Source organism: Gopherus flavomarginatus, chromosome 7, assembly GCF_025201925.1.
Source record: "Gopherus flavomarginatus isolate rGopFla2 chromosome 7, rGopFla2.mat.asm, whole genome shotgun sequence".
Taxonomy (NCBI): domain Eukaryota; kingdom Metazoa; phylum Chordata; order Testudines; family Testudinidae; genus Gopherus; species Gopherus flavomarginatus.
This window is the reverse complement of record NC_066623.1, coordinates 35,877,257-35,902,476: the sequence shown is the minus strand read 5'-3', so window position 1 is coordinate 35,902,476 and position 25,220 is coordinate 35,877,257. Positions and strand designations below refer to the sequence as shown.

The following is a 25,220-nucleotide window of genomic DNA, read 5'->3' as shown; positions in this document are numbered from 1 at the left end:
CTCTAGCTGCACGTGTGTTTTAGCAACACGCGCCCCATGAATATTAGCTCTGCTGGGGGCTAAAAGGCGCTCCGCAGAGTGCCCCGGGGCCTCCGCGTCCGACATCAATCACATGCACACAAATCCAGAGTAATGCTCTTGACTGCCTCTGCATTTACACTGGTCTCACTGAGGTCAGGATTTGGCTCCATGACTGACCCAAGGGCAGGCTGTGGCATGACTGACCATACCTCTGCAGCATTTGCCCCCATCCACCCTGGAGCACGGGGACACAGGGAGGGAATCAGGGCTCAGAGAGGTATGTGGGGCATAGTGACTCGCAGCGCTACTCATGGGGTGAAGCAGCGTAGGCCGCACCCCAAGGTTGGCTGTCCTTAGCTCCTACTGCATCCATCCTCCACGTGATCTAGCGAGTGACCCAGGCTGCAAGCCGCACACACTTGTTAATTATCCCCAAAACAGACTCACCCCTTCAGAAGTGCAGAGTAAATTTGTTTTATTGAACATTCAGCTATCTAAACTTACTCACTAAAAAAGAGTTCCTGTTTCTAAGCATCCGTTTTATCCTTGTCTTGACAGAACCAGTCTAAATACAATTATCTGTGGCATGATTGCATTGTTATACAAAAACAAATGGCATGAACTGTATGGATAAACTCTAGGCAGGTCTAGCTGGTCAAATAGTCCCACTAAGGGAGATAGCTTTTAACCAAATGACTCATATGATTAAATACGGTGAGATTGAACAAGTGGTGGCATTCTTCCTGTTGTGTTTCCTGCCATGGCATCAGGGGCTCGGGACCCTTATGTGTTGGGGCACCACTGGAAAAGCCTGCGCACTTATAGGTGGGCTGGGTTGGGAACTGCTCCTGCAGCAAATAGCTGTGAATGTCTGGACCTCGCAAAGTGTAACGGTAAGGAGGAGAGACCTTGGTGCAGCTGTTTGTTAGGAAGGAAGGAAGAAAAAAGATATCGGCGCAATACTGCTCTGGCCAGATTCCACTCCCGGTGGAGTCAAGGACAGCCTGCCCATTGACTTCACTGGGAGCTGGATCAGGTCCCCAGCATCCATCGCCAAAGCTGGAGATTTGTGATAAGGGACCCAAGAAACAGCGTTACAGTCCTGCTCCTCACGCGACTTTAGACCCAAGCAGGGTGGGAAAGGGCCAAAGGCAAACACGAGAAAGCTCATGGGTTGGACACCATTTATTTCGTTTGATTCCTCTTTCAGAAACGCACCAGTCACACATTACAATATGTCCATGAAGATGGGGCTGTCAACACACTCAGTGTTGACGCATCTCTACTCCCATTGTGGCCAATGGTTACCTAGTGGGAGGTGATTTCTAGGTAAACACTGAATACCTCTGAAAACAACACCCACCATTTCCAATCAGATTTGGCCTCAATTTACACAAGGGACTGTAGTGCCGATTCCATCACCTGGTACAAGTCATCAATTCCCCAACAAACTCACCACCACCACCAACCCTATGTCAGTTTCCAAGGAGTCTGTAGTTTGGTTATCCACATGCTACCTGTAATGAAAATTCTAGTGATCAAGCTTAGCACAGTTTAGTTTAGACTCCTAAGTATATTGTAACAAATCCAGATTTAACACAGTATGTATTTTGCAGAACATGTGCTATTCAGCTAACCAGTTAAAAATGTAACATATGCAACCTTAGGGGAAAAAATGATTGATTGCTCCATTTGCACTGGCAAACATTTACAATTCACTCATTTATTTTTTAATCTGCTGATAAAAAATAAAAGCAAAACAAAAAAACTAAAAAAATACACCCCAAACCCTGAACGCCAAGAAAGGCAAACTTAGGAAAATGCCATGACACAAGAAGTGACATATTCAAAAGGGACATTTTTTTACGTTTTTTTTTTCACAACTGCGTGCAACAGAAATGGACAGAAAAAAACGAGATGTAAATCATGACACAAAACATGCATTCATTTTATTCACAAAACAGCCTGGATCGCTAAAACATTACAAACAGCATTTCAATTTACTGATGTAGAGAGAGCTGGAGAAATGGGGATTTGAACATAAGAGAAATATTAGCTTTCAGAACTGCTTCAGCACAGGTCCTGCAATTTTTTTTAATTTTTCTTTTAACTTCAGTAAGTTTATAAAAATGATTTCTACAAGTAAACCATTGCAATTAGGATCTTGTTTCCCCTGTATGCAGTATTTCTTGTTCGATATTAATAAACTAACAATGATTTTTTTCCAAGACTGCTCATTTTGCAGCAATTTTTCTTTCATCTTTAATACCAAGCTTCTTGCTGGTTAAACTTACACATGTGAATGGTTAGGAAAAGGGATACTACATCGTTTTAAACATATTCGCATTTATAAACATGAAGTTGAGGCATTCTAGAAACTATCCACTCTATTTTATGATGGGAAATAATCAAATAAAAAGTATAAATGAGGGTGTAATTAAACAACTGTGCTAAATTACAGTAGTGCTTATTAGTAACTAGATTTTAAAAGGTTACTGTAAATTTACATTCTCTACACAAGAACTGCATCTTCCACACATAAACAACATCAACACCAAAACACAAAAAGAAACTGATTGTCCATACTCTGTCTATTAAGTCTTGGTACTTTACAGATCCATTTTTTCATTATTATTTGAAAAGCAGTTAAATGTTTTACTAGGACTTGAAGATGTTAAAACAAACGCAAAAAAAATATATATATAAAAACAGGAATGAAATCTGCGAGAAAATATTTTTGGTTCTAAAGAGACACAGGTGCATCCATTCATTTCAGCCAAAAAATTCCTTGCCTGAGACAACACAAGCAAGCAGTGACATTGCACTTGGATGACAGAGCTTTGGAATTCTCATTCCTACTGAAACCATCTGAATGCAGCTCCTGTAGGAAGCATCACCTTCTGGAAAGAAAGAGAAAAGAAAACAGGGACACGTTAAGAGTCAGGTGCATGTGGGAAACACAACTGCTACTAAATACATCTGCTCTGCACACAGCCCTTGGGCCGGTAACAGAAATCTTTCCTCGTGAAATCAGTCCCATTACTCCTCAAGGATGAAATCCCAGCCCAAGGTCCCGCTTAAGCCCAAATGAGGATGGGTTTGTAAAATCTGGCCCTGCGTACAGGTTGTTAGGCAGGGGAGGGGGTCCCCAAGAAGCACCATGTTTATACTAAGGACCTTGTCAAAGAGGTATTAGCCCGCAGTAACGCTAATACAATCAACTGGGTAAGTTGATTACAGGCAGCTAAGTAAAAGCAACATATGACAACATGCAGATTTTGTCTGGAGTGCACTGCCCTCCCTGCTGGGGCACGTTTGGCACTCACATTTCAGTGTCTTTGGGGTTCTGTTACTATACAGCTGGACTTGTCCTGCGGGGGAGACTTACGCCTTTTAGCAGTTGCAGCCTTTGGTGGGGGGAAAAAAGAGAAAGAAAAGTCCACACAAAAGAGGAAAATCTGTATTGGATGGGAGATAACATATCTGCTTTGTAATGCAAGGAGGGAGGGAATAGCTTAATGTAGGGGATCAACCCACTCCCCCCTTTGGAACACAATGCACAATTCCTCCTGTTTCAGGCTAGCCACTTCTCCCTCAACCATCCCATTGTCTGCCTGCTGATTAGGGCACAAAGGGAGCCAACAACTGCTCAGGAGCCCAGAGTGCTACACTGTACCAGGGTGCAGGGAGCTCTGCCTTCGCTCAGTAAGTCCCTCCCACTGTCCTGGAAGGCTGGAGGCTGCCTGACGTACCCTGCAGCCCCCAGGCACGATCTGGAATGGAGCTCACCACCCCTGACAACCAGTGGGCCAAATCCTGAGCCAAAATTTTGAAACCCAGCTGCCCCAGGTCAAGCTCCTAAATCCAAATGACAAGATTCCCAAAGGCGCTGAGCACCCATCAAATCCTATTGAAATCAATGGGGGCTGCAGGTGCTCAGCTCCTCTGAAAAACAGGTTGTTCCTAGATAGTCCTGAATATGGCTCTAAGAAGCCTAACTTTAGGCCTCCCAGCTTTGAAAATTTGGTCCCCAAGGAACAGGATCCAGCCTCGCTCAGGCAAACTCCCATTCACTTCAGGGAGACATCTGCTTGAGTGTGCAAGAAGTGAGGGCTTCAGGATTGGGCCCACTGAGAAAGGCTCAGCACACCTCAGAATCTGGGCTTGTGTTTGCACATTAGTAACTGGTGAGCATGCTGGCCCAGAGGCCCTCTGTTCTTTACAAGAGCATCTTGTGCAAAGTTCTCCTTAGCCTCCACTAGCCTGGGAAACGCAGCAGGCACTGCCAGTCCTGCTCAGAGCCACGTTCAGCCCGTTTCTGGAGCACGGGTCCTGCCTGCGCTCTCAGCGAAGCTGTGGTCAGCTGCTGCCGTCCTCCACTACAGGGAAATCCCCTAGTGCAGACTCAGCCTGTAGGCGCTTTAATAAAAAAATTATGCATTTCAAAGGCAGGAAAAGAAAGAGTTGGCCTAAGTCTGCTCCGTCACATCTGCACACAGATTCATAACAATCAGCTGGGCTAGTAACTGAAGCTAATACCTTGGGATCATGTTTTCCAAACCCCGTATTTCTGCTGCATCTTTTAAACAGTTCCTTACAAAGTGAGATTCCGGTGACATCTACTAATTAGCGTTCTCGTTTCAAATGAACAGCATTTCACTGGCAGTCACTCTCAACATCTCTGCCCAGCTACCACACCCGCATCTTCAGTGACAGAAAGGGAGGTTTGTTTTCAACCAGAGGCAGAACGGTTATTATTTGGCTTTCAGTGCAGGTCGCACCTCAACCCTCGTTTCCCGCTGGGCGATGCCACAAGGTTAGGGTTGTGATATGGACAAAAGGACCGCTCGGCATCAAGCTGAGACCCAACAAACTCACTGTGCCTGAGAACTGCCTGACCTGTCGCTGCAACATCGGTTTTTAATATGAAGAAAGGAAGCGTGCCTGCCTGGGAAAAGGATATCTCCTCCACCCACAAGGGCTCATCTTAGAAGGGTTTCACTCAACAGACCGGGGGGAGGGAAGGAGCTACAGAGACTGCTTGCTCCGAAAGGGCATCTGGAAAAACAGCTCTGTGATTGTTCCAGCCGTCCACTTACTGTTCCAGACACAATGGAACAAGCTCCTACTTCCCCTGTGTCTGATGTAGATTACAATGTCCGGCTTCCACTCAGTCGGATACAGAAAAGGCAGGCCAGCCTTCCCAGTGCAGCTGGCATGGCAAGGTAACTTTCCTTTACAAAGCTACCCTAGCCTCATGCTGATTGCTGAGCCTGCCCCAAACCTCCCCTTCATTTCAGGCCATTCAAAAACAGGCTAGACTGGAGCACTTTGGGAAATCAGCAAATTAGAAAACGAGGGACAGAGACTAAGATGGCAGAAATGAGCAATGCAAACGGGCCTTTCTGGGCACCAGTCAAACAACACGCGCATTGAATCATGGCTCATGCCTCCACATTTAAATGATAATACCTAGTGTTTGCTGTTCAATGGTAACACGCTTTACCAAAAAGCTCACAAGCATTATCACCCATGTTACAGATGGAGAGATGGTGGCACAGAGAAAGCTGGGACTTGCCCAAGATAAGGAACAGAGTAAAGACTAGAACTATGTCTTCTGCCAGTCGGAGACCTTACTCTCTGAACCACACGACCTTTATTAAACTCCATCACTTAAAAGGACAAACTAGCAAGAGCTCAGCTTTACACCGCAGTCTCTTGCATTTATGTAGCGTCTGGGAAATGCAGCTCGTCTATAGTACCGTTCCAGTACTTAGTACGGGGTTTGATGGGAAAGAGGAGGAATGTCTTCACACAGTACAGTCAACCTGTGGAACTCCTTGCCAGGGGATGTTATGAAGACCAAAACTATAACTGGGATTAAAAAATAATTAGAAAAATCCAGGAGATAGTTCCATCAATGGCTACTAGCCAAGATGGTGGGGGAGGCAACCCCATGCTCTGAGCATCCCTAGCCTCTGACTGCCAGAAGGAGGGAGTGGAAGACAGGGGATGGATCACTTGATGATTGCCTGTTCCGTTCATTCCCTCTGGGGAACCTGGCACTGGCTGCTGTTGGAAGACAGGATACTGGGCTAGAGGGACCACTAGGCTGACACAGTATGGCTGTTCTTATGTTCTTATTAATTTCAAACTGCAAAAGGCTTGTGAGCTGGCAGAAATTAATTATCTGACCTAGGACACTGGGGCCAATACCCTGGTTCTTGCAGAATGCACCATGGGATCTTTAAGCAGCCATAAATGGTCAAGTCCTCTGGTTTACATCACCTCTGAATGCCAGCACTAGCAACACTGAGGGAAGAGCGCTGCACATGGGGTACCCTGAACTTCACCTGCTGATCCTTGGGTTTTGCTTCCAAGTTCAGACCTGGTTTGACCCTTCTGAGATCCTACCACATCACAGCGCATGGGGAGAACTAGCACACATCAGAGGAGACCAGTTTTGAGTTGCACCTTTTAAAGAAGAGACCGTCAGGGAGACAGCATTAGCTAAAGGAACTGAACTATGAAAGCTTTTAAAAGCTCACATTGTCCTGAGGACCCACTGGTGAATGACACACAGCAAGACAGAGGAGTGTTCACCAGGATTACAAGTCTTCCAGCCTGGATACTGAGGGAGATCTCCTACTCAAGAGGCTTATGCTAGGCTCTGCCTGCTATAAAGACAGCAAGACAGGAAACTTACCAATGCCAGATGAAACTTGCTAGCACGTAGAACTCCCCAGGGGCAGCGCAGGGATTCTGAGCTGGTGGAGATGGAATGCAGGAGCCAAATGTACCAGTTAAATCCCTCTCCTTCAGTTCCTGCATAGCCAAGCTGGCTGAGGCTACTGATGGGGAACAGCGGGTTCCCACAGGACAACTATGAAGTGCTGCAGCAGCACCCAAGTGGACAAGGACAGGGTGGGCTAGTGAGGAACAACCATCTTCACCCCAAACTGGTTCACTGGCACAAACACATTCAGCCTCTGGCAAGGCTTGACAAAGTGTGTGGGGGGGGAGAATGACCTGCCCTACAGATAGCCCCCCTCCCTCCACTCCTGCACCCTCTTTTTCTGCCCAGGAGGAAGCTGTGGTATTTTTCTAGAGAACGGTTTATTAGAAACCCACCGGGGCCTGACGTACCACAAAATACCCTATGGCCATCCTGACATGGCGTGAGTGCTGCTTCCATCCCTGCAGGCAAGGAAGACGCAGGATAGGTGTTAGGAAACACCGGTTCCTGATCAGATCTAAGTGGGTTGTCCCCAGAGGCAGCAGCTGGGTTTTCCCCCCTTCCTCTGAAGCATCAGATAGGAACTATTGCCAGGGGCTGCATATTGGATTAGATGGACCAATAGACTTATCCAGCAGGGCAATTCCTATGTTGCCATAAACCCTCAATCAGGTAGCTGCCTGTCCATGCACGCTTCCCTGACTCCACTAATCTCCTGCTAGAGGAGATGGATGCTAAGGCCATGGCTACACTGGCACTTTACAGCGCTGCAACTTTCGCGCTCAGGGGTGTGAAAAAACACCCCCCGAGCGCTGCAAGATACAGCGCTGTAAAGCCTCAGTGTAAACAGTGCCGCAGCGCTAGGACCGCAGCTCCCAGCGCTGCAAGCTACACCCGTAGAGGATGTGGAGTACGTGCTTCAATGCGCTGCCGCGGCAGCGCTTTGAAGTGCAAGTGTAGCCATACCCTAAGAAAAGCACTTCAACAGTACAGCACAAAAAGGCAAACTGATGGAGGAGGCTCAGGGAAGAGGCTGGTGCAGTCTCTTGAGAACCAGTGTCCTTTGCCCAGGACTTGGTGGGAGACCACTTATGGCAGCAGCAAGTCAGCACGACGGGGAATGCCAAAGCATACGCTGATGATGAGCCGTCCCGGCATGGAAGCTGCAGGCACTCAGGGCTGCATGTTCATAGGGGCCCCAGCACAGTGTCCATTTTTGTGCCACTAACTTCTGGTGTGTGCAAAACTCACACACTTTTCAGCCCAAACACTTGTGCGGTCAAGTGTTTGTATGGGCAAAGTCACTTTGGGTTGTTTTATCTCCTCTGTAGATGTGGAGCTCGGGGTTTGGCTCCCCCCTTGCCAGCCTCAGGAGGAAATCTGGACTCTGCCAGAGGCCAGCTCAGCAGCACCTTCTTCCCTGTCATACAAGGATAGACAAACCAGAACTGAAGGATCTGCCCAGGCACAGGCGCGCAGGGGCCCTTCAGGGACTGGATTTATGTCCTAGAGCCTGGACAACTGCCAACTTGAGGCTCAGGTGCCACCAGGGATTTTCAAAGTTGCCTCGAGAGGAAGGACTAAGCATTTTCCTCTAGCCACAACTCACCCCGCTTTGGGGATGGGGATTCTCGTCTTCTCAAGCTCCATCCAAATGCAAACACTCAAAAGGCTGCACAATACAGGACAGAAATATGACCTGCCAGAGCGCAAGGCAATGGTACTGCTGAGGCAGAGTAGAGGCCTGCTGGCGGCTGAACCCAGGAAGTACGGAAGCTCTGAGGGGCCTATCAGAACCACAGATGTTCTGTGAGTTTGCACTCTGGCCGTAAGATGACTCATGATGGTGTGTGTCCGCTCACACAGTGGTGAGAGCCTAGCCATGTGAGTGTGCTGCGTTCTGACCATGCTCACAAGAAGGGCAGTAGCATAACTGCCAGGCACTACCTGGGACCTAGAGTGGTTCCTCTGCTGTGCCCACAAACAGTTAGCGAGTCCCACTTCCCAAGGGGATCCCACGTGAAACCCTCCACAATGCCCTGCTCTGGCCCTAGCAGCTGAGGACCTATGAAATAGCTGCCCAGATTGTCCCACAATCCACTGGTGCAACCTTGGCTGGATAACATGGTAGGCTGTGCTCAGGCCAACCCAGTTAACATGTGCCTGATGCTGCTGTGTAGATGTGCTGTGCCCATCTGCATGTTGGATTGGTGGGATCTATCTATGGCATAGACAGTGATGATGACTACAGTGTTTTCAGAAGCAGGCCCACCCACATGGGGGCTGCGTAAAACAGAGAGAGGTCTCGGTCAATGGGAAGGGAAGGTGTGCAGCACCATGCAGGGTTGGGCCCACAGCAAGCTGCTTTGGCTTGCTCACAAGACGATAAGCCAGTCCTGCCTATGCAAAGCACACATCTGATTTCCTGGGCAAATTTATCTGGGGGCTGAGCAAGCACCACAGCACAATCATTGTTCCTCAACAATTTCTGCAATTTGCAATCAAATCACTGGAGGAGGCAAAAGGGCAATCGGGAAAAGATGCTTTCGTGCTAGCGACATATCTGGTCAGCAGTGCCATGAGCGAGCGCTGCCTTGGGAGCAGGGCTAGCCCTGGGCCCCAGCCGGGAGTTCAAGAAGAAACATCGTTTGCAAAAGACCTTTCGTTCATTCCCTTTGAAGCACCTGGCAGTGGCCACTGTCAGAAGACATGACACTGGGCTAGATGGTCCATTGGTCTGACCCAGTGTGGCCGTTCTTATATTATGTTCTTACATTCAGATGGCATCAGAGGAGTCCAGCACCTGCTGTCTATGGCCCTGCCCATGCTATGGCTTGAACAACAAGAGCAGCAACCCTCTTTGGAAGCGTTAGCCAAGACCGGTCCGATGTGGCTGTTGATAGCAGAGCATCACTGAACAGTCAGGGAGGGGTTATTTTAGGCGACGGACAGCTGAGCTGGGCGCTCACTGTGCTCCTCACACCCACTGTGATCGACAGCTCACTCTACCACCGCACATGAGGTGGCCACAAAACCATGGTACAACCACGTTAAGCCAAGAGAGGTGCCCTTGCCTGGGAAGAGCCCAAAGTACTGGCCATGCGCAGAGGCTGGTGCTTCCTCGTTCCTCATTCACTATGTGTGGGAGGCTAGGGTGCAGCTGCAATGAGCTTTCCTGTCCTTTCATTCTTCATCTGACATGGCCTAGTGGCTCCCTGTCCCTCAGACAGTCTGACGTGCAGAGGGAGGGTAAGGACGATGCTGAGATGGGGTTTATTTTATGCCACCATAAAGACTGAATGTGATTTTTTTATCCACAGCTGTGCTCCTTTCGTGTGCTATTGGGAGGGAGTTCTTCTGGAAAAGCTTCTGTCTCCTCTCCTCACCTCAACCACCAGGGCCTTACCCCACTGCAATCTTCCTTGACCAGGACAGGCTAGCAGGGACTAAAGCCCATTAATGCCTTCTCTGCCTCAGCCGCAGGGGTTGTGCTAAATGGCTTGAAGTTATTCCACTCACTAGGAGTTGAGCAACCCCATCGTTCCCAGTCCCTATTAGCCAAGAGGGCAAGAGACAAGGCCATAGGATCAAACCCAGGCCTCGTGCTCAGCAGCCCAGAATCACTGCACGGCTGGGTTTACAAAAAGCAGCAGACAGCCAATCCTGGCGTTAGGATCTGGGGGCTCTCCAGGATGTTAGTCTCTGTCTTTCTTCCCTCCTTTCCCAAACGCTTTCCTCTACCTACTCTCTCTTCCTATGGCTAGGGATGGCTACTGCCCTCCATCCCACCACTTGGTGGCCAGGCAAAAGGGGCATGGCAGGTCTTTCCCTGGGTTTGGACATGCTGCTCTCTGTTCGGCAGAGCTAGCACAGCCCCCACCAGCACGTTCAGACAGTTGGTGACCCCTTTGAATTAAGGTCCCCTCATAAAACTGGGGACCAATGTGGTTCTGAAGCCCTGGGCCATGAGTTCACCAGGATCCCAAAAGCCAGCTCTACAGATAGCTCAGGAGGTGCATGGACCCCCCCCCCCCGCCTCCTTCCCAAGGGACTAACTTTCACTGACACCCCACACAGGCCTTTTGCTGCTGGGGACACAAGTGCAATCAAGAGGAGTCACAGGGGCCACAGATGGCATGGAGTCAGGGAGGTCATGTCTCTTAGTGAGGATATGCCTTTAAACATAGCTTTCTTCCCATGCCCTGCGTTGCCTTGTTCCTAAGGGCTCTGTACTGAGGGGCTGCTTGCCTGAAATGAAGTGAAGCTTGGCAGTGCACAGCCACGCAGACCCATGGTACATGGACACACTCCCACTGCACAGCAGGCCCAGGTTTCTACACAGGCAGGAGAGGTGCCTAAAGTGCGAAGATCCCAGGGGCCTCCCTCACTTCCAGCAGCCTGCTCTGCAGAACATAACATTTGGAGCAGCTCAGCTGACAATACTGAACCGGGGTTCAGGTGTGCCGATCTGAAAGGCCGATTCAGGGCTTGCTTTGGAGGAATACGGATGCTAGAAAGATCAAAAAAATCAGGTCAAAGATGAGTCTGGAAAGGTTATAAGAGACCCAATCCAGAGAGGTGTCAAGCACCCCTGACTCCCCACGGTAGTTGTGTGTGCTAAGTACTTACTCAACCCTGCTCAGGATGGGGCTCTGTATAGAGAAGGAAGATGATGAATGAGTCACGTAAGTGCTTAGACTCATCTATTGAGCAAGCCAGTGCCTGGGCAGAGCCCAACTCACTTCAGGTCCCAGTGAATCAGACCTGTGTGCACCAGGCATTGAACTAGAGGTTTTTTACGACTCATTGTTATTCAGAGCTGTGTGAACACCACTGCAAACGAACATATCCTAGGCAATGAGCTGATCTCTAACCCTTCACTCCCTCTTTCTATTTGCCCATTGGCATGTGCGAATGGTCATCTAGGTCCCATGGTCTTGTTTCTGTTCCCTGATTGGATAACAGAACCTTTTGTATAACAGGAGAGGTGACTGAAAGAGATTTCAAGATGGCCACATATTTGCACTTGTATTCACAAGAGACCTGAAACTTCCACACACATTCTTGTACAAGGTAGAGGTGCCCAAAGGTCACCAAAAATTAATACAGAATGTTATGGATGCCGTTGAACTGGATTCACAGAGTTTGTTCAAATGAGTATATGTGAATATTGTTCTCCAGCGTTTGCCCAGCCAGCTCAGAAAGGGAGGAAGTGTGGCTTTTGAGAGATTTTTGAAGAATAACATCAGGACACACAAGAATAACATTGGGACAACACATCCTTGTCTAGCCATCACCAGCAATGGAGAAACAGCTGTTGGGGCACAGAGACCATCAGCAATGCCTCTGCTCTTAAAACAGGAGTCATGACTACCTCCAGAGGGTGCTACCAAACCAAGAAACTGAGCAGGACACAGTGATGTTGCCTGAATTTGTTGCAGTGCTTTGGCCAATGGTGACAGGTGAAGTTGGTGAAGGTGTAATCACCAAATAAATTGTGCCGAAACACAGGTGACTTCCTAAATTTGTCTGACTTTATGGAGATGACAAAGTCTAAGAGGAGGATATTTTCATCAGGAAAGAGACAAATAATGAAAGTTTCAGAAGAGGCTGAGTTCTGTAGTGCTCCACCAGGCTCCACCGAGTGGAAGAATGCACTGGATCGCCTTAAAGAGCATGAGAACTGCATCTCTCACTGGCAGGCAGCTCACAGTCTGCCACCCTGTCTTCACCTATCTACGCACATGGACTGCAAACTAGGTGAGCAGCATGAATGAGAATGCAGTTTCTGGGGCGACATCATGGAAAGAGTGGCCATATATGTACCTACAGCATGTGAGGTTTTGCCCTATTTTGGTGACTGTAAGTTCCTTAATTCTCCAAAGGATGGACTCTCACCTGAAACTTTAGAGCCAATAACAGCTATCAATCCATTTCAGCCTACGCATCTAATCACATCTGGAAATCCTGTTGAGTCACTTGTCCTACATCTAAGTGTTATTCCAAATTCACTCGGAAAAGAAAGTGACTCGTCCACTCGGAGGCCCCAAATCATAAATTAAAAGCCCGATTCCAGTGACTCTGATTTCCCAGTCAGCCGTAGAACAGGAAACAAATCAAACGGGTGAGCGTTTGAAGGGCTCCCCATGCAATTTAACTTCCATATAACTCATATTGCAGGAAGAAAACCCTCTTCAACCTAATGCAGGCTGTGGAATCAATTGACCTGCTTTAGGACTCTTCAGAAGAGATGAACTTTTTTTCCCCCTCTCCCTTTTTCCAGATCACTGACTCAGCAAATTAGAACAAGAATATAATTTAGCAATACAGCGGTTTTTGAAAGACACCGGTCCCCTCCCACCCCCACCGTCCAAATAGATTTTTTTCCCCTTCACTATTCATTCAGATCTGATGCTAATTGAAAACTTAGAACGTGGCTAAGAAAACAGTAAGTTTTCTCCTTCAGAAGACGTCAGAGGTTGCATAATATCCTTGCAACCTGGTACAACACCTTGCTGCCTCAGCTGAAGCCGAGGTGTCTTTAACCTTTGTTGGCTTCACAGGAGCAATCTTCAGCAGCAGGAGGAAGGCACACAGCCCTGAGCGGCGCTCAAGCTACCAAAAATCAACCGTGAATTAAATGGAATATACAGAGCACAGAACACTCACTCATGCTTTACCCATTTCTGCTCAAGAACCAGAGGGGAGATTCAGTTCTCTCGTATCCGCTCAGCTCTTCCAGGTCAAGGTTGTATCTTTGACATGCAAGGGATTGCTTCTGTTGCTACCTACATCACTTTTGTGCTATGGCTTTATAAAGCGCTACACACATCCCTACCGAAACAAAACTAACACAAGAGAATCAGAAAACATCTCTGGTCAACAGAACATTTCCAAAGAACAGGTCTTCTGGGATTTCAAATTCAAGCGAGAAACTGGACCCTGGGTGAACTGTGCTTCCACAGTTGAACATCAGAAGTCCTGGTCACCCATGGTTAGGAGATTTTATTTTAAAAAGCCAAAATACAGAGATATGGTAAGAGTACCTGATGATACAAAATGCCCATGCCAGGGATTCCCCCAAGCCCTAATTTTACTGACCTTTCCTCATTTAAGGGATGGAAAAAGTAGTGAATAGATGCATATATGTTGACGTTAATAATAAAGCACGGTAGTTCATTGTCATCTCATGTCTGAAACATTTCCAGAGGCACTGTATGCTCCTAACTCACACCCAACTTTTCACATAAATTCAGTTGAAGTTTACTAGGAACAACTGAGTTCTGACCTTGCTCCACAAGGCTCTGGTTGAATTTCAGGCACGTCTGATAACTCAATCCACGCTGCCTTGTATATGGGCTCCAGATTAATAACCCATCTGCCCTGCACTAGCACTCAGTCAGGAATCAGCTTCACAAGCCAGAAGGATATGTTGGGGCAGCTCTTTTTTAACACCAAATCCTGCAGTCCTTACTCAGACTAAACTCCCAGTGATCTTAAAGAGCGTTTGCCCAAGTAAAGATTAAGGACCCAATCCTGAAAGGAGCAGCACACCCTGGATTCTCACTGGATTCTGCTGGCTTGCAGCAGCTCCCAGGAGACACCCTGCACGCTCCAGTACTGGACACTGAGGAAGCCTATCAGACCTGGCCCACAGTCCAGACATAAAAAAAGAAAAGATCAGGGGCCAGATTCCATTCCCAGTTACACCAGTGTATATCTGGAGTAACTCCTCTTTCTTCAATGGATTCAGATTGGTGCCACCAAGCTCAGAATCTAGCCCTAAGTAAGCTTAGGTTGTCTCAGCACTGGACATGTTTCCCAAACAAAGTGGCCATTCCACATCTGATTACACCAACTTTCAAGAACTCATCCCCTAACAATTTGCACACAGCGCAATCATTTTCACAGGAATTAACCACAGCCTGTTTCTTCCCTTTCAGAACAAGGGGCAAACTAATTACTACAGTGGAACACTAGTTTGGAAAAACAGGTTTAACGCATTGATAATGGCAGGTAACTGCCTTGAGACCTGCCCTGAAAAGCCAGGAATTTAGGGCCTGATCCAAAACCCACTGCTGTCCACAGAAGGATTACCACTGACTTCAAAAGGCTTTAGATCAGGCCCTTATTCCATGATTCACTTATTGGCTCAGGAATTGTACTAAGTAATGGCTAGCTAGCTGGCAGGTACAATAGTGAGACACTCCCCCTGTTATAAAACTCAAAAGCCCCTACAGGAGTCAACAGAAAGGATACAAATCTACAGAGGGTTGTAATCATCATGGCAAGACCTATTTCAGGTGATATTACTGCTAATTACTAATCAGAATTCAGTCGATCAGCATGAGGGGATTGCTGACAATTTGTGTGTGATGCTAAAGGTAGGAATTGTTAAGAAGAAGAAAAAAGCCCCGGGATTTTATCATCTCTCTCAACATCCAAAGGACAGCAGACCAAGAGAAAGGTTAGGATGTCGGACTACAGCCAGTTACCTCCAGCGCTGCAGACGGCTTCTTTTTGAGTTCCTCACATTTTCGGAATTTGCAAATCTGGTGGCCAGTTTTGCGATTCCTACAACTGCTGCACTGCTCGCAGTTTATCCGTCTTCGGCACGGAGGGCACATGCCACATCTTTTCCGTTTCTTTTTCCCAGAATTGATGGCAGATGCCAATTCATTCTGCATTGGGTACTCTGCCAAGCCAGCCATATGGAGCGCGCTCTCTGCCAGAAACACGCCAGCAGGGGTCATAATGAAAAGGCCTGGGTTTATGGGAAAAGCCCCCAGGTAAGGAAAATCAGATGGGCTGTTCATTGTCTCTGCAGCTGAGACCGCTTCCATATCAGAGATACCAGTCCCGTGGTCATTTGGTAAAGGAATGTGCTCCTGTACCACTCTTTTGAGCATATCTGTAGACTGAGCAAACTGTTGTAGGCTGATCTGTCCTTCTGATGAGATTTCTGACGCCCTGTCTGATTTGCTCAGCATACTAGAGATGTTTTTGTGCTTTGAGGTAGAGTGACTTTTATCCACAGTTGCTTCATTGCCATTAGCTAAGGAGGTTCCTTTCTCTGAATGTTCGCTTACCAAGCTGCTGCTGCTGAAGGTGGAGTAGTGGGAAAGCGGACGCGATTTCTTAAGACTTTTGTTCAAAGGTTCACTTATGATCCCACTTTTGTTCCTCCTCTCGGAGTTGACAGGGGGTTGCGAGTCCTCTTGGTTATTTCTGTCCAACATGTTGGGCTTGTTATCAGCGTCTTGAGGGGTGCCCGAATTAGACATGGTGTTAAAAAAAACCAGAACCAAACCAAAAAACCAAACCCCACTCGCCGCAGCAACTAAACAACCAACCACCAAAAACTGAAATAATTATAATCAACGGGGGAATCCTTCTAACGCTGCTGCAGGAGTCTTCAGGGCAATGTCAGTGCAGGGACATCGTCTGCGGGGCTGGTACAAAACATACGGCTCTGGAAGTAGAAAACAATAGACAGTTAGCAGTGACACAAGCGACCATGCTTTCCAAAGCCACTCTCCAGCTCCCTGCAATGAAAGCCTGAGCTCCACTAACAATGAACCGATAGGGCACAGACCTAGACTGGGATCAGTTATTCTACGCTGTTACATTTAAAGGGTCACCAACATGGATTTCAAAGGAACGGTCTGGCCTGGCTGACTAGCAGCACCCTGCACTGCTAATGCTCCAAGGATTTGATTCCCCTTTCCCACTGGGGGAAATGAGGAGGAACCCCACCAAAGCCAGCGGCCCAGATCCTCTGCTCCAGCTGAGCTGTGTTTGGCACGGGTCTGTAAAGTGAGGAAAGGTGGCATTGTCACCTTTGTGCTGCTCTGATTCTGAAGCTGCTAACCTGGTCCCTAGAGCACCACTGAATCTATTTCCTTCCCACATCCCCAGCAGCCATTCTTGCAGCTGAGGATCAGTCAGACACAGTGGCATCTTGTCCATGCCCTCTTTTCCTAGCCACATACCCAGGCAGACATATTTCTCTTAAAGCTGGGCTTGAGGTTGCCAGATCAGAGCCAGGGATTGGCCCAATGGCATTGCACTAGGGTACAGCTGGTGTGAGAAGAGAACCAGGCCCCGACAATCTAATCTGTTTTCCCCATTTATGCGGATTCATTTTCCCTTGTCTCACCCAGCTCTGGCAGCGACTAAATGGGTCAGTCTGTGTTTCTGGCCTGACTCCCTCTCATGTCCTCAATCACTGCCCAAGCGCTGCTGCTGCTCGAGTAGGTCCTGGAGCTGCAGGGGGATTGCTGCTGCTGCTGCTTTTTTTTAAGAATGAACGCTTGCCTTGGGAGTCAGAGAGGAAAGTGACGAGACCATCCCGTGATGAGAACGTCCTTCTCCATGCTCTATAGCAGACCCCAGAGATCTGGCCGACACTGAGCTGGTGTCGTGAAGTGAGCTCTAGGGAAGTGGTCTTCAAACTGTGGGGTCACCAGGGCTGGTGTTAGACTTGCTGGGGCCCAGAGTTAAAGCTGAAGCCTGAGGGCTTCAGCCCTGGGTGTTGGGACCCAGATTACAGGCCCCCTGCCCAGCGCAGCAGGGCTTTGGCCCCCCCACCCAGGGGGGTGGGGCTCGGGCAGGCTCAGACTTCAGTCCCCCATCCTGAAGTTGTGTAGTAATTTTTGTTGTCAGAAGTGGGTCACAATGCAATGCAGTTTGAAAACGCTGCTATAGTGAATGAGTCTGCAGACAGCAAAGCCGATCGGAGAAGCTTCTTATGGCCACATGGGCCTGATTCTGATCTCACCTACACCAGTGTAGCCCCACAGCCTCCAGCTGCATTCCTCCTTGTTGTATACGGAGGTCCTGGTACTGCTACCCTCAGCATTGAGTGCCCGGGTACGTTTCCTGAAGGATGGCCTCCCCTGGGTAGTGCCTGTGTCTGGGTCGCTGCAATACCGCAGCAGGCACAAGTCAGAGCACTCACCCGCCCGGCACCCATCTGGAGGAGAGTGGGAGGAGGAGCCACTCAGACCTGTGCCCACAACCCATTCTACGGGGGGTAAATGTGCTGGAGCGAATTCTGCAGGCACAACGTGCTCCCGCAAACAGGGAGGTCAGGGTCCAGCGTGGCTGCAGGGAGACTCATTAGTGCAAAGTTTGCCCCTCACACTCAACAGGCACAAAGCCAGAGTAATCAGACTTTAGATGAGAAAAGCTTAGGGGCATCAACTCCACATACCACCCACCAAGCCGGCTGCAGGGCCCCCGGGATGTCACTTCCTGAGCTGCAGGATGACCACGGCCCTCCTCAGGGGCCTCAGCCACTGGACAGGCCCAGCAGCTCCCACTGACAGCACTTTATCCACACTGGCCTATCAGAACCGACCTGTGGTGCCCAAGGGCCATGATGACCTCCTGCCCAGCTGTTCGGAAACAGGGGCGTAGCAGGATGGGACACTTGGATGGGCCCTGATTTGGGGTGGGTGGGCAATGACAGGGGGCAGGGGAAAGGGAGCAGGAGGGATCAAGGCTGCTTCCTGCCCACCCTCACTAGCTGGCCTTGCATGAGGCAATGAACACGCTGGCCAGAGGCCGCCTGGGGCCCAGGCACGCACCCGACAAGTGGGTTCGGGGCACAGAGGCTTGCCCTACTCAGCCCCACCCGCTCGGTGCTCCAGTGGCCAATCCCCTGCGCCCTGCTCCTGCTCCCTGGATGGAGCGCTGGGCAGGCAGAAAGCTTACAGGGAGTGGAAGGAAGGCAGGATCAGTAAAGAAAGCTACCTTGCTGAGGTCAGAACATGTAGGGATAAAGTGAGGAAGGCTAAAAGCCACATTGAACTGGAACTTGCAAAGGGAATCAAAACCAATAGTAAAAGGTTCTACAGCCACATAAATAAGAAGAAAACAAAGAAAGAAGAAGTGGGGCCGCTATACACTGAGGATGGAATGGAGGTTAAGGATAACCTAGGCATGGCCCAACATCTAAACAAGTACTTTGCCTCGGTTTTTAATAAGACTAGTGAGGAACCTTGCGATGATGGAGGGATGATAAACGGGAATGTGGATATGGAAGTGGATATTACTGCAACTGAGGTAGAGGCCGTACTTGAACAGCTCGATGGGACAAAGTCGGAGGGCCCGGACAATCTCCACCCGAGGATATTAAAGGAACTGGCGCGTGAAATTGCGAGCCCGTTAGCGAGAATTTTTAAGCAATCGATAAACTCGGGGGTTGTGCCGTATGACTGGAGGATTGCTAATGTAGTTCCTATTTTTAAGAAAGGGAATAAGAGTGATCCGGGTAATTATAGGCCTGTTAGCTTGACGTCTGTAGTATGTAAGGTCTTTGAAAAAATTTTAAGGGAGAAAGTAGTTAAGGACATAGAGGTCAATGGGAATTGTGACGAATTGCAACACGGATTTACTAAAGGTAGATCGTGCCAAACCAATCTGATCTCCTTCTTTGAGAAGGTGACGGATTACTTAGATAAAGGAAATGCGGTAGATATAATTTACCTAGATTTCAGTAAGGCGTTCGACACGGTTCCGCACACGGAGCTGTTAGTTAAATTGGAAAAGCTGGGAGTGAATATGAAAGTTGTAAGGTGGATAAGGAACTGGTTAAAGGGGAGACTCCAGAGGGTCGTATTGAAAGGTGAACTGTCGGACTGGAAGGAGGTCACCAGTGGAGTCCCTCAAGGATTGGTTTTGGGACCGATCTTATTTAACCTTTTTATTACTGACCTTGGCACAAAGAGCGGGAATGTGCTAATAAAGTTTGCGGATGACACGAAGCTGGGGGGTATTGCTAACACGGAGAAGGACAGGGATACTATTCAGGAAGATCTGAACCACCTTGTAAACTGGAGTAATAGAAATAGGATGAAATACAATAGTGAAAAGTGCAAGGTCATGCATTTAGGAATTAATAATAAGAATTTTGGATATACGTTGGGGGCGCATCAGTTGGAAGCGACGGAGGAAGAGAAGGACCTTGGGGTACTGGTTGATAGCAGGATGACTATGAGTCGCCAATGTGATACGGCTGTTAAAAAAGCAAATGCGATTTTGGGATGCATCAGGCGGGGTATTTCCTGCAAGGATAAGGATGTGTTAGTACCGTTGTATACGGCGTTGGTGAGACCCCATCTGGAATACTGTGTGCAGTTCTGGTGTCCCATGTTCAAGAAGGATGAATTCAAACTGGAACAGGTTCAGAGACGGGCTACGAGGATGATCCGAGGAATGGAAAAACTGCCTTATGAAAGGAGACTCAAAGAGCTTGGCTTGTTTAGCCTGGCCAAAAGAAGGCTGAGGGGGGATATGCTCGCCCTATATAAATATATCAAGGGGGTTAACGTTAGGGAGGGAGAGGAATTATTTAAGTTTAGTACTAATGTAGCCACGAGGACGAATGGGTATAAACTGGATATTAGGAAGTTTAGACTTGAAATTAGACGAAGGTTTCTGACCATTAGGGGAGTGAAGTTCTGGAATAGCCTTCCGAGGGAAGTAGTAGGGGCAAAAGACTTTCCTGGCTTTAAGACAAAGCTTGATAAGTATATGGAGGGGATGTTATGATAGGATCGTTAATTTGGGCAATTGATCTTGAATTACCACCAGACAGGTCTGCTCAATGGTCTGCGGGGAGATGTTGCATGCAATGGGTACTGAGTTGCTGCGGAGAATTCCTTCTTGGGTGCTAGCTGGTGACTCTTGCCCACATGCTCAGGGTTTAGCTGATCGCCATATTTGGGGTCGGGAAGGAATTTTCCTCCAGGGCGGATTGGCAGGTGCCCTGGAGGTTTTTCGCCTTCCCCTGCAGCGTGGGGCACGGGTCGCTTGCTGGTGGTGTCTCTGCAGCTTGAGGTCTTCAAACCATTTTTGAGGATTTCAATAACTCGGTCCTGGGATAGGGGTTGTTATAAAATTGGATGGGTGGGGTTCTGTGGCCTGCCTTGTGCAGGAGGTCAGACTAGATGATCAGATTGGTTCCTTCTGACCTATGAGTCTATGAGTCTATGAGTAAGTCCCTGCGCTCCAACTCCACTCCCCAGATGGAGTTCTGGGCGGAGCAGGGTAAGCACTGGGGCCGGAACAGAGTTGGGGCTGCAGGGGTGGGCATGGATGCTAAGTGGATGGGCCATGGCCCACCCAGGCACACTGGTGGCTAACGCCCCTGCTCTGACAGTGCCCCCACACCACTGCCCAGCCTGGCCCATTTGGCGTCACAATGTGGCGTCTCATCTGCCTTAAACCAACAAGCCCTGATTATTCCCAGCGCCAAGAGTGACAGCTGCGTTATCTCTTTGGCACGCTTCTCCCTGCTCTTGTCTATCCGTCATTCCTCCCTTTCTTCTAGGTGTTCTGCAGCGAACGTCTTATTCAATACGACTGCATGGTCTGACCCAGCTACAGACTCTCCACGGGTCTGCTGTAATTAAAGGGAAGAGGCTTGCAAATACAGGATCATACAGTCTTCCCACATTACATGACCTCTCTGCCAATGGACAGTCACCCAGACACAGCGGTACCAGCTCTTAAGTGAAATCTGGCAAGATCAGCGCGCCGGAAGACCATACTGGAAGAAAAGGAAGAGGTCCCATCTCACTCTAACAAGGGAAATGCCTTGACTCATAAGAGAAATGTTCCCACCACTGTACTATTATCCCTTTCTTCAGTGCTTGCATGTTGTAATGCAATGTGCAGCTATGCAGCCTTTCAGCTTGGAGGTCACAACCAGGGGTCAGGGCATTGTGACTGCCCTGTCTCCTCCCCCCACGTTAGTAAATGGGGATCCTGGCTAGTGGAAGGGGTGGGCCTGAGATATGGAGAAGGCTGAGGTGTAGGATATTAGCACTGCTGCAGCAATGACAGGACCAGCTCAGGTAAACTGGTGCAGCTCCCATGGAAATCTATAGGTCAAAGTCAGCAGTGACATAAAAGATGGTGAGAGGATGCACGTAAGGGATGAAGTAGGGTATCGTGCACTAAGCTGGAACTGAGTCAGCGTGCAAAGCCATAACTGCTGCTGCTGCAGTCAGTGGGTTCTCCAGCAGCACTCTGGGGTGTCGTACCTTTATTGCAAAAACGCCTGTAACTGGCATGCCAGGGGCCCGGAGGGGAGCAAAGCAGGAAAAGCATCTAACAAGAGGATGTGAGATAAAGTCACCCAGCCTCCTTATCTTACGCCCTCCTGTTACTGCTTTTCCTGCTGCCCCTCCCTCCACCACCCCCTTGGTGTGGAAGTCACACTTGTTTTGCACACCTACGTGCTGAGCAACTAGCACCCAGCCTGTAACTCTCACCCAAGCGCGACATTCTCGGGGCCTCAATCAGCTGGGTCTGGGAAGGGCCGTGGGAGGTCTTGGATGCGCTCAAACAGGGACGGTTCTGCTGCACAGGCAGAGAGGGTGCAGAGAGACCAGCATGAGCTGGGTGCTGTGGCAGCCTCTACAGATACCCCATGGGACAGGGGGATGAGCAGAGGAGCAGGGGGGTATCTCCTCATGGCAGGATCAGCGTGCCGGGAGACCACATTGGAGGAAAGGGAAGATCTCCCAGCTCAGCCAGGTAAGGGAAATGGATCAGCTAATGAGAGAAATATTCCTACCCTTCCTCAGCTCTCATGTGCTACAATTTCAAGTGCATCCATGCATCTTTGCAGCCTGGGGGTCATAAACAGGGCTTACTGGGAGCAAGCTGTGGCAACCCCCACACAAATCAATGCACCAGGAGCAGTCTGGCCATCACACTGGAAACAGAAGCCAACGTGGCGAGCGCAGCCAAACAGGGACAGACAAATCCAGCATGGACGCAAGGGGCTGCAGAGCCACTTATGGCCTCGGTGAATCAGTGCTAAGGGCTACATGCAAAGATCAAGCCCTATGACGCTAGCCCCACGGAATAGTTATACAGGGCCCTTCACTCTAAAGATGCCCAAGGAACTGGCAGACTGGCAGCTCAGATCTTGTTCCCCCAATTGCAAACCCCATGTAAACAGGCCTTGCACAAGGGACTCTGCAAAGTGAGGGTGGCACCCCTGGCAAACACAGGAGGTGGATGGCATCCACATCGCCACAGATCGGCACTAGCCCCAGATCCTTCCCCTGCCCCCTGGGGTAATTTGAGGAGGTTGCCACAGCACCCATGCCAGTTTCTGCACCTGTTCCCTGCCTATGCAGCACAACCGTCCCTGCTTCGGAGCATCCAGGGCCTGCTACAGCCCTTACTTGGCTGAGCTGATCTGGCCCATAGAAGCTGTATGCAATATACAGATGTGTCCACATGCAGCACACGCCAGTTCTGACAGGCAGTCAGGACTTCTACAGCCAATGGAGCTGATTTCCTCCTAGTGAGCAGTGCTGGCTGATAGCACTGCTGTTTATCTGGGAGACAGATGCTCCCATTGAATACAAAATGGATTGCTCCCCCAGCACCCCCAGTTCCTGCTGGGCTTCTGAGCTCCCCAGGAACAGGCATGGAGCTTAGGCGCTTCAGAGCTCATGCAATCCGGTGGCTACAACCCCTGCTGAGCTTAGAAGCGGGATGTCTTCGGATAATTAGGATGGCTCCGTAATTGGGATAACAGGCTGTCCAGCAGGCTGCTCCAATTAAGCAGCTTCTTCTCTATAGGCAGCTACCTCTGGGGTGGAAAGTGGCAGGTGTTGCAACGCTGTGCAACAGTTCAGCCCCAGAAGCGAGCACGAGCCCCACCTGCACTTGGAGCTGGAGAGGTAACGTAGGGAGGTAGAATGTAATTACCCAGCTTGCAATTTGGCTGGGACTCGAGGGCTAACATCAAGATGGGATTATTAACAACCCTGCACAATCAGGAACGTGGGTTTTAGGAACTTGTCATTAAACTCAGTTTGGGGATTCTGATCTCAACGGGCCTAATGTAGTAAAGGAAAAGGAAACCCAAGATGTTCTTTCTTGTGTCCACATTCGGGAAGCCTGCTCAGGGCCACAGACATGCTGCCTAGCCGGAAATCTGCAGGGCTTGTGCAGAGCACTGAATCAGGCCTGGTTTTACTGGCATGCTCAGCTCACATTTGCAGTCGCTATAAGTTTCAGTTGTAAACGACTTTGCTAGGGAACCTTTCAGTGCTCCTGACATTTCCTCTGAATCGTGCCTCAAAGTTTTGTTTGCCAGGAAGTGTCAGGGTTAGAACATTCATCGTGGAAAGGGAAGACACCCATGTGAAAATAGAGATCTCAAGTTCTCTGTAGTTCAGACCAATCAGGGTAAATATTGCACATTCAAAGAATGAAATGGAGGTCCTGTGGGGAAGGGCTGATTATAGGATATGGAACCTTGCATCTCTAGGTCACTGAATACAGCTTATTGACCGACACTCATTACCATGTCATGTCATGTCAGCATAATCAAAAAACACTATCCCAGCCAGCATCTTAACAGCTCCCATTCTTGTCAGTCTTGTATGTCTCTGTATAGCTACCCGCTGGTCAATACGTGTCTCCATCAGTTATTTACAAAGGCAGATCCTCTCTCATGGGCAGCGGTAATGGCCCAAATGCTACAGCAGTGGTTTTCAACCTTTTTCCATTTGCGGATCCCTAAAAACTTTCAAATGGAAATGCCGACCCCTTTGGACATCTTAGACATAGTCTGTGGACCCCAGGGGTCCCTGGATCACAGGTTGAAAACCTCTGCACTATGGCTAACAGCAGTGATCCGATCTTAATAATACAGGTGTGAACGAGAAGTAACTCCACAAGTAAATGGAGCTACACTAGCGTACCCTTGACGTCAGTGAGCCCACCAGTCCCAGGACAATACCACAGTATCTTTTGATAAGGGATGGTTATTACAAAGCATGAAATTAGGGGAATGATTTTAGGTGCTCATCATAAATGGTTTTTACAAAGGACAGCTAGATTGGAGGGGGGTTACTAGCATCTGAGCTGTTGTGAGATCACATAGGGCAGTGAGAATCCAGCCTCTCCCAGGCATGGGATCTGCTCCCGGACAAAGACACTGGCCACATCTCATGTGTATGTGGATGTATGGGTATGCACGTGTGCATGCCCACTTCAGCAGGCCCATTTGTATCTCCTAAGCGGGTTTCATCTGACCCCATTCAGCTCTCGCGTTAAGTGTAATTCAGGGGTCGGCAACCTTTCAGAAGTAGTGTATCGAGTCTTCATTTATTCATGCTAATTTAAGGTTTGGCGTGCCAGTAATACATTTTAACGTTTTTAGAAGGTCTCTTTCTATTCGTCTATAATATATAACTAAACTATTGTTGTATGTAAAGTAAACAAGGTTTTTAAAATGTTTAAGACACTTCATTTAAAATTAAATTAAAATGCAGAGCCCCCTGGACCAGTGGCCAGAACCTGGGAAGTGTGAGTGCCACTGAAAATCAGCTCGCGTGCCATGCCATAGGTTGCCTGTTCCTGGTATAATGCATGCATGGCTCAGATGGGCACTGCTTGGAGGGCCCTCTGTGTCAGAAGACAG

At 48.8% G+C, this 25,220-nt stretch overlaps 1 protein-coding gene across 5 annotated transcripts in view; it reads right to left on the bottom strand.

The window, feature by feature from the left end:
• Window positions 1-555: 555 nt before the first annotated feature.
• CXXC5 (CXXC finger protein 5) overlaps window positions 556-25,220 on the bottom strand; it is a 102,087-nt gene continuing 77,422 nt past the window's right edge. For 3 of the 5 annotated variants that reach the window (XM_050962817.1, XM_050962814.1, XM_050962818.1), the window contains exons 2-4: window positions 15,253-16,229; window positions 3,348-3,428; window positions 556-2,921 (exon numbers count right to left, since the gene is read on the bottom strand). In XM_050962817.1, the coding sequence (XP_050818774.1) occupies window positions 3,351-3,428; window positions 15,253-16,041 (867 nt within the window). In that variant the 5' untranslated portion in view covers window positions 16,042-16,229 and the 3' untranslated portion in view covers window positions 556-2,921; window positions 3,348-3,350. The remainder of the gene's footprint in view (window positions 2,922-3,347; window positions 3,429-15,252; window positions 16,230-25,220) is intronic. The other 2 variants (XM_050962816.1, XM_050962819.1) reach the window with 2 other exon arrangements.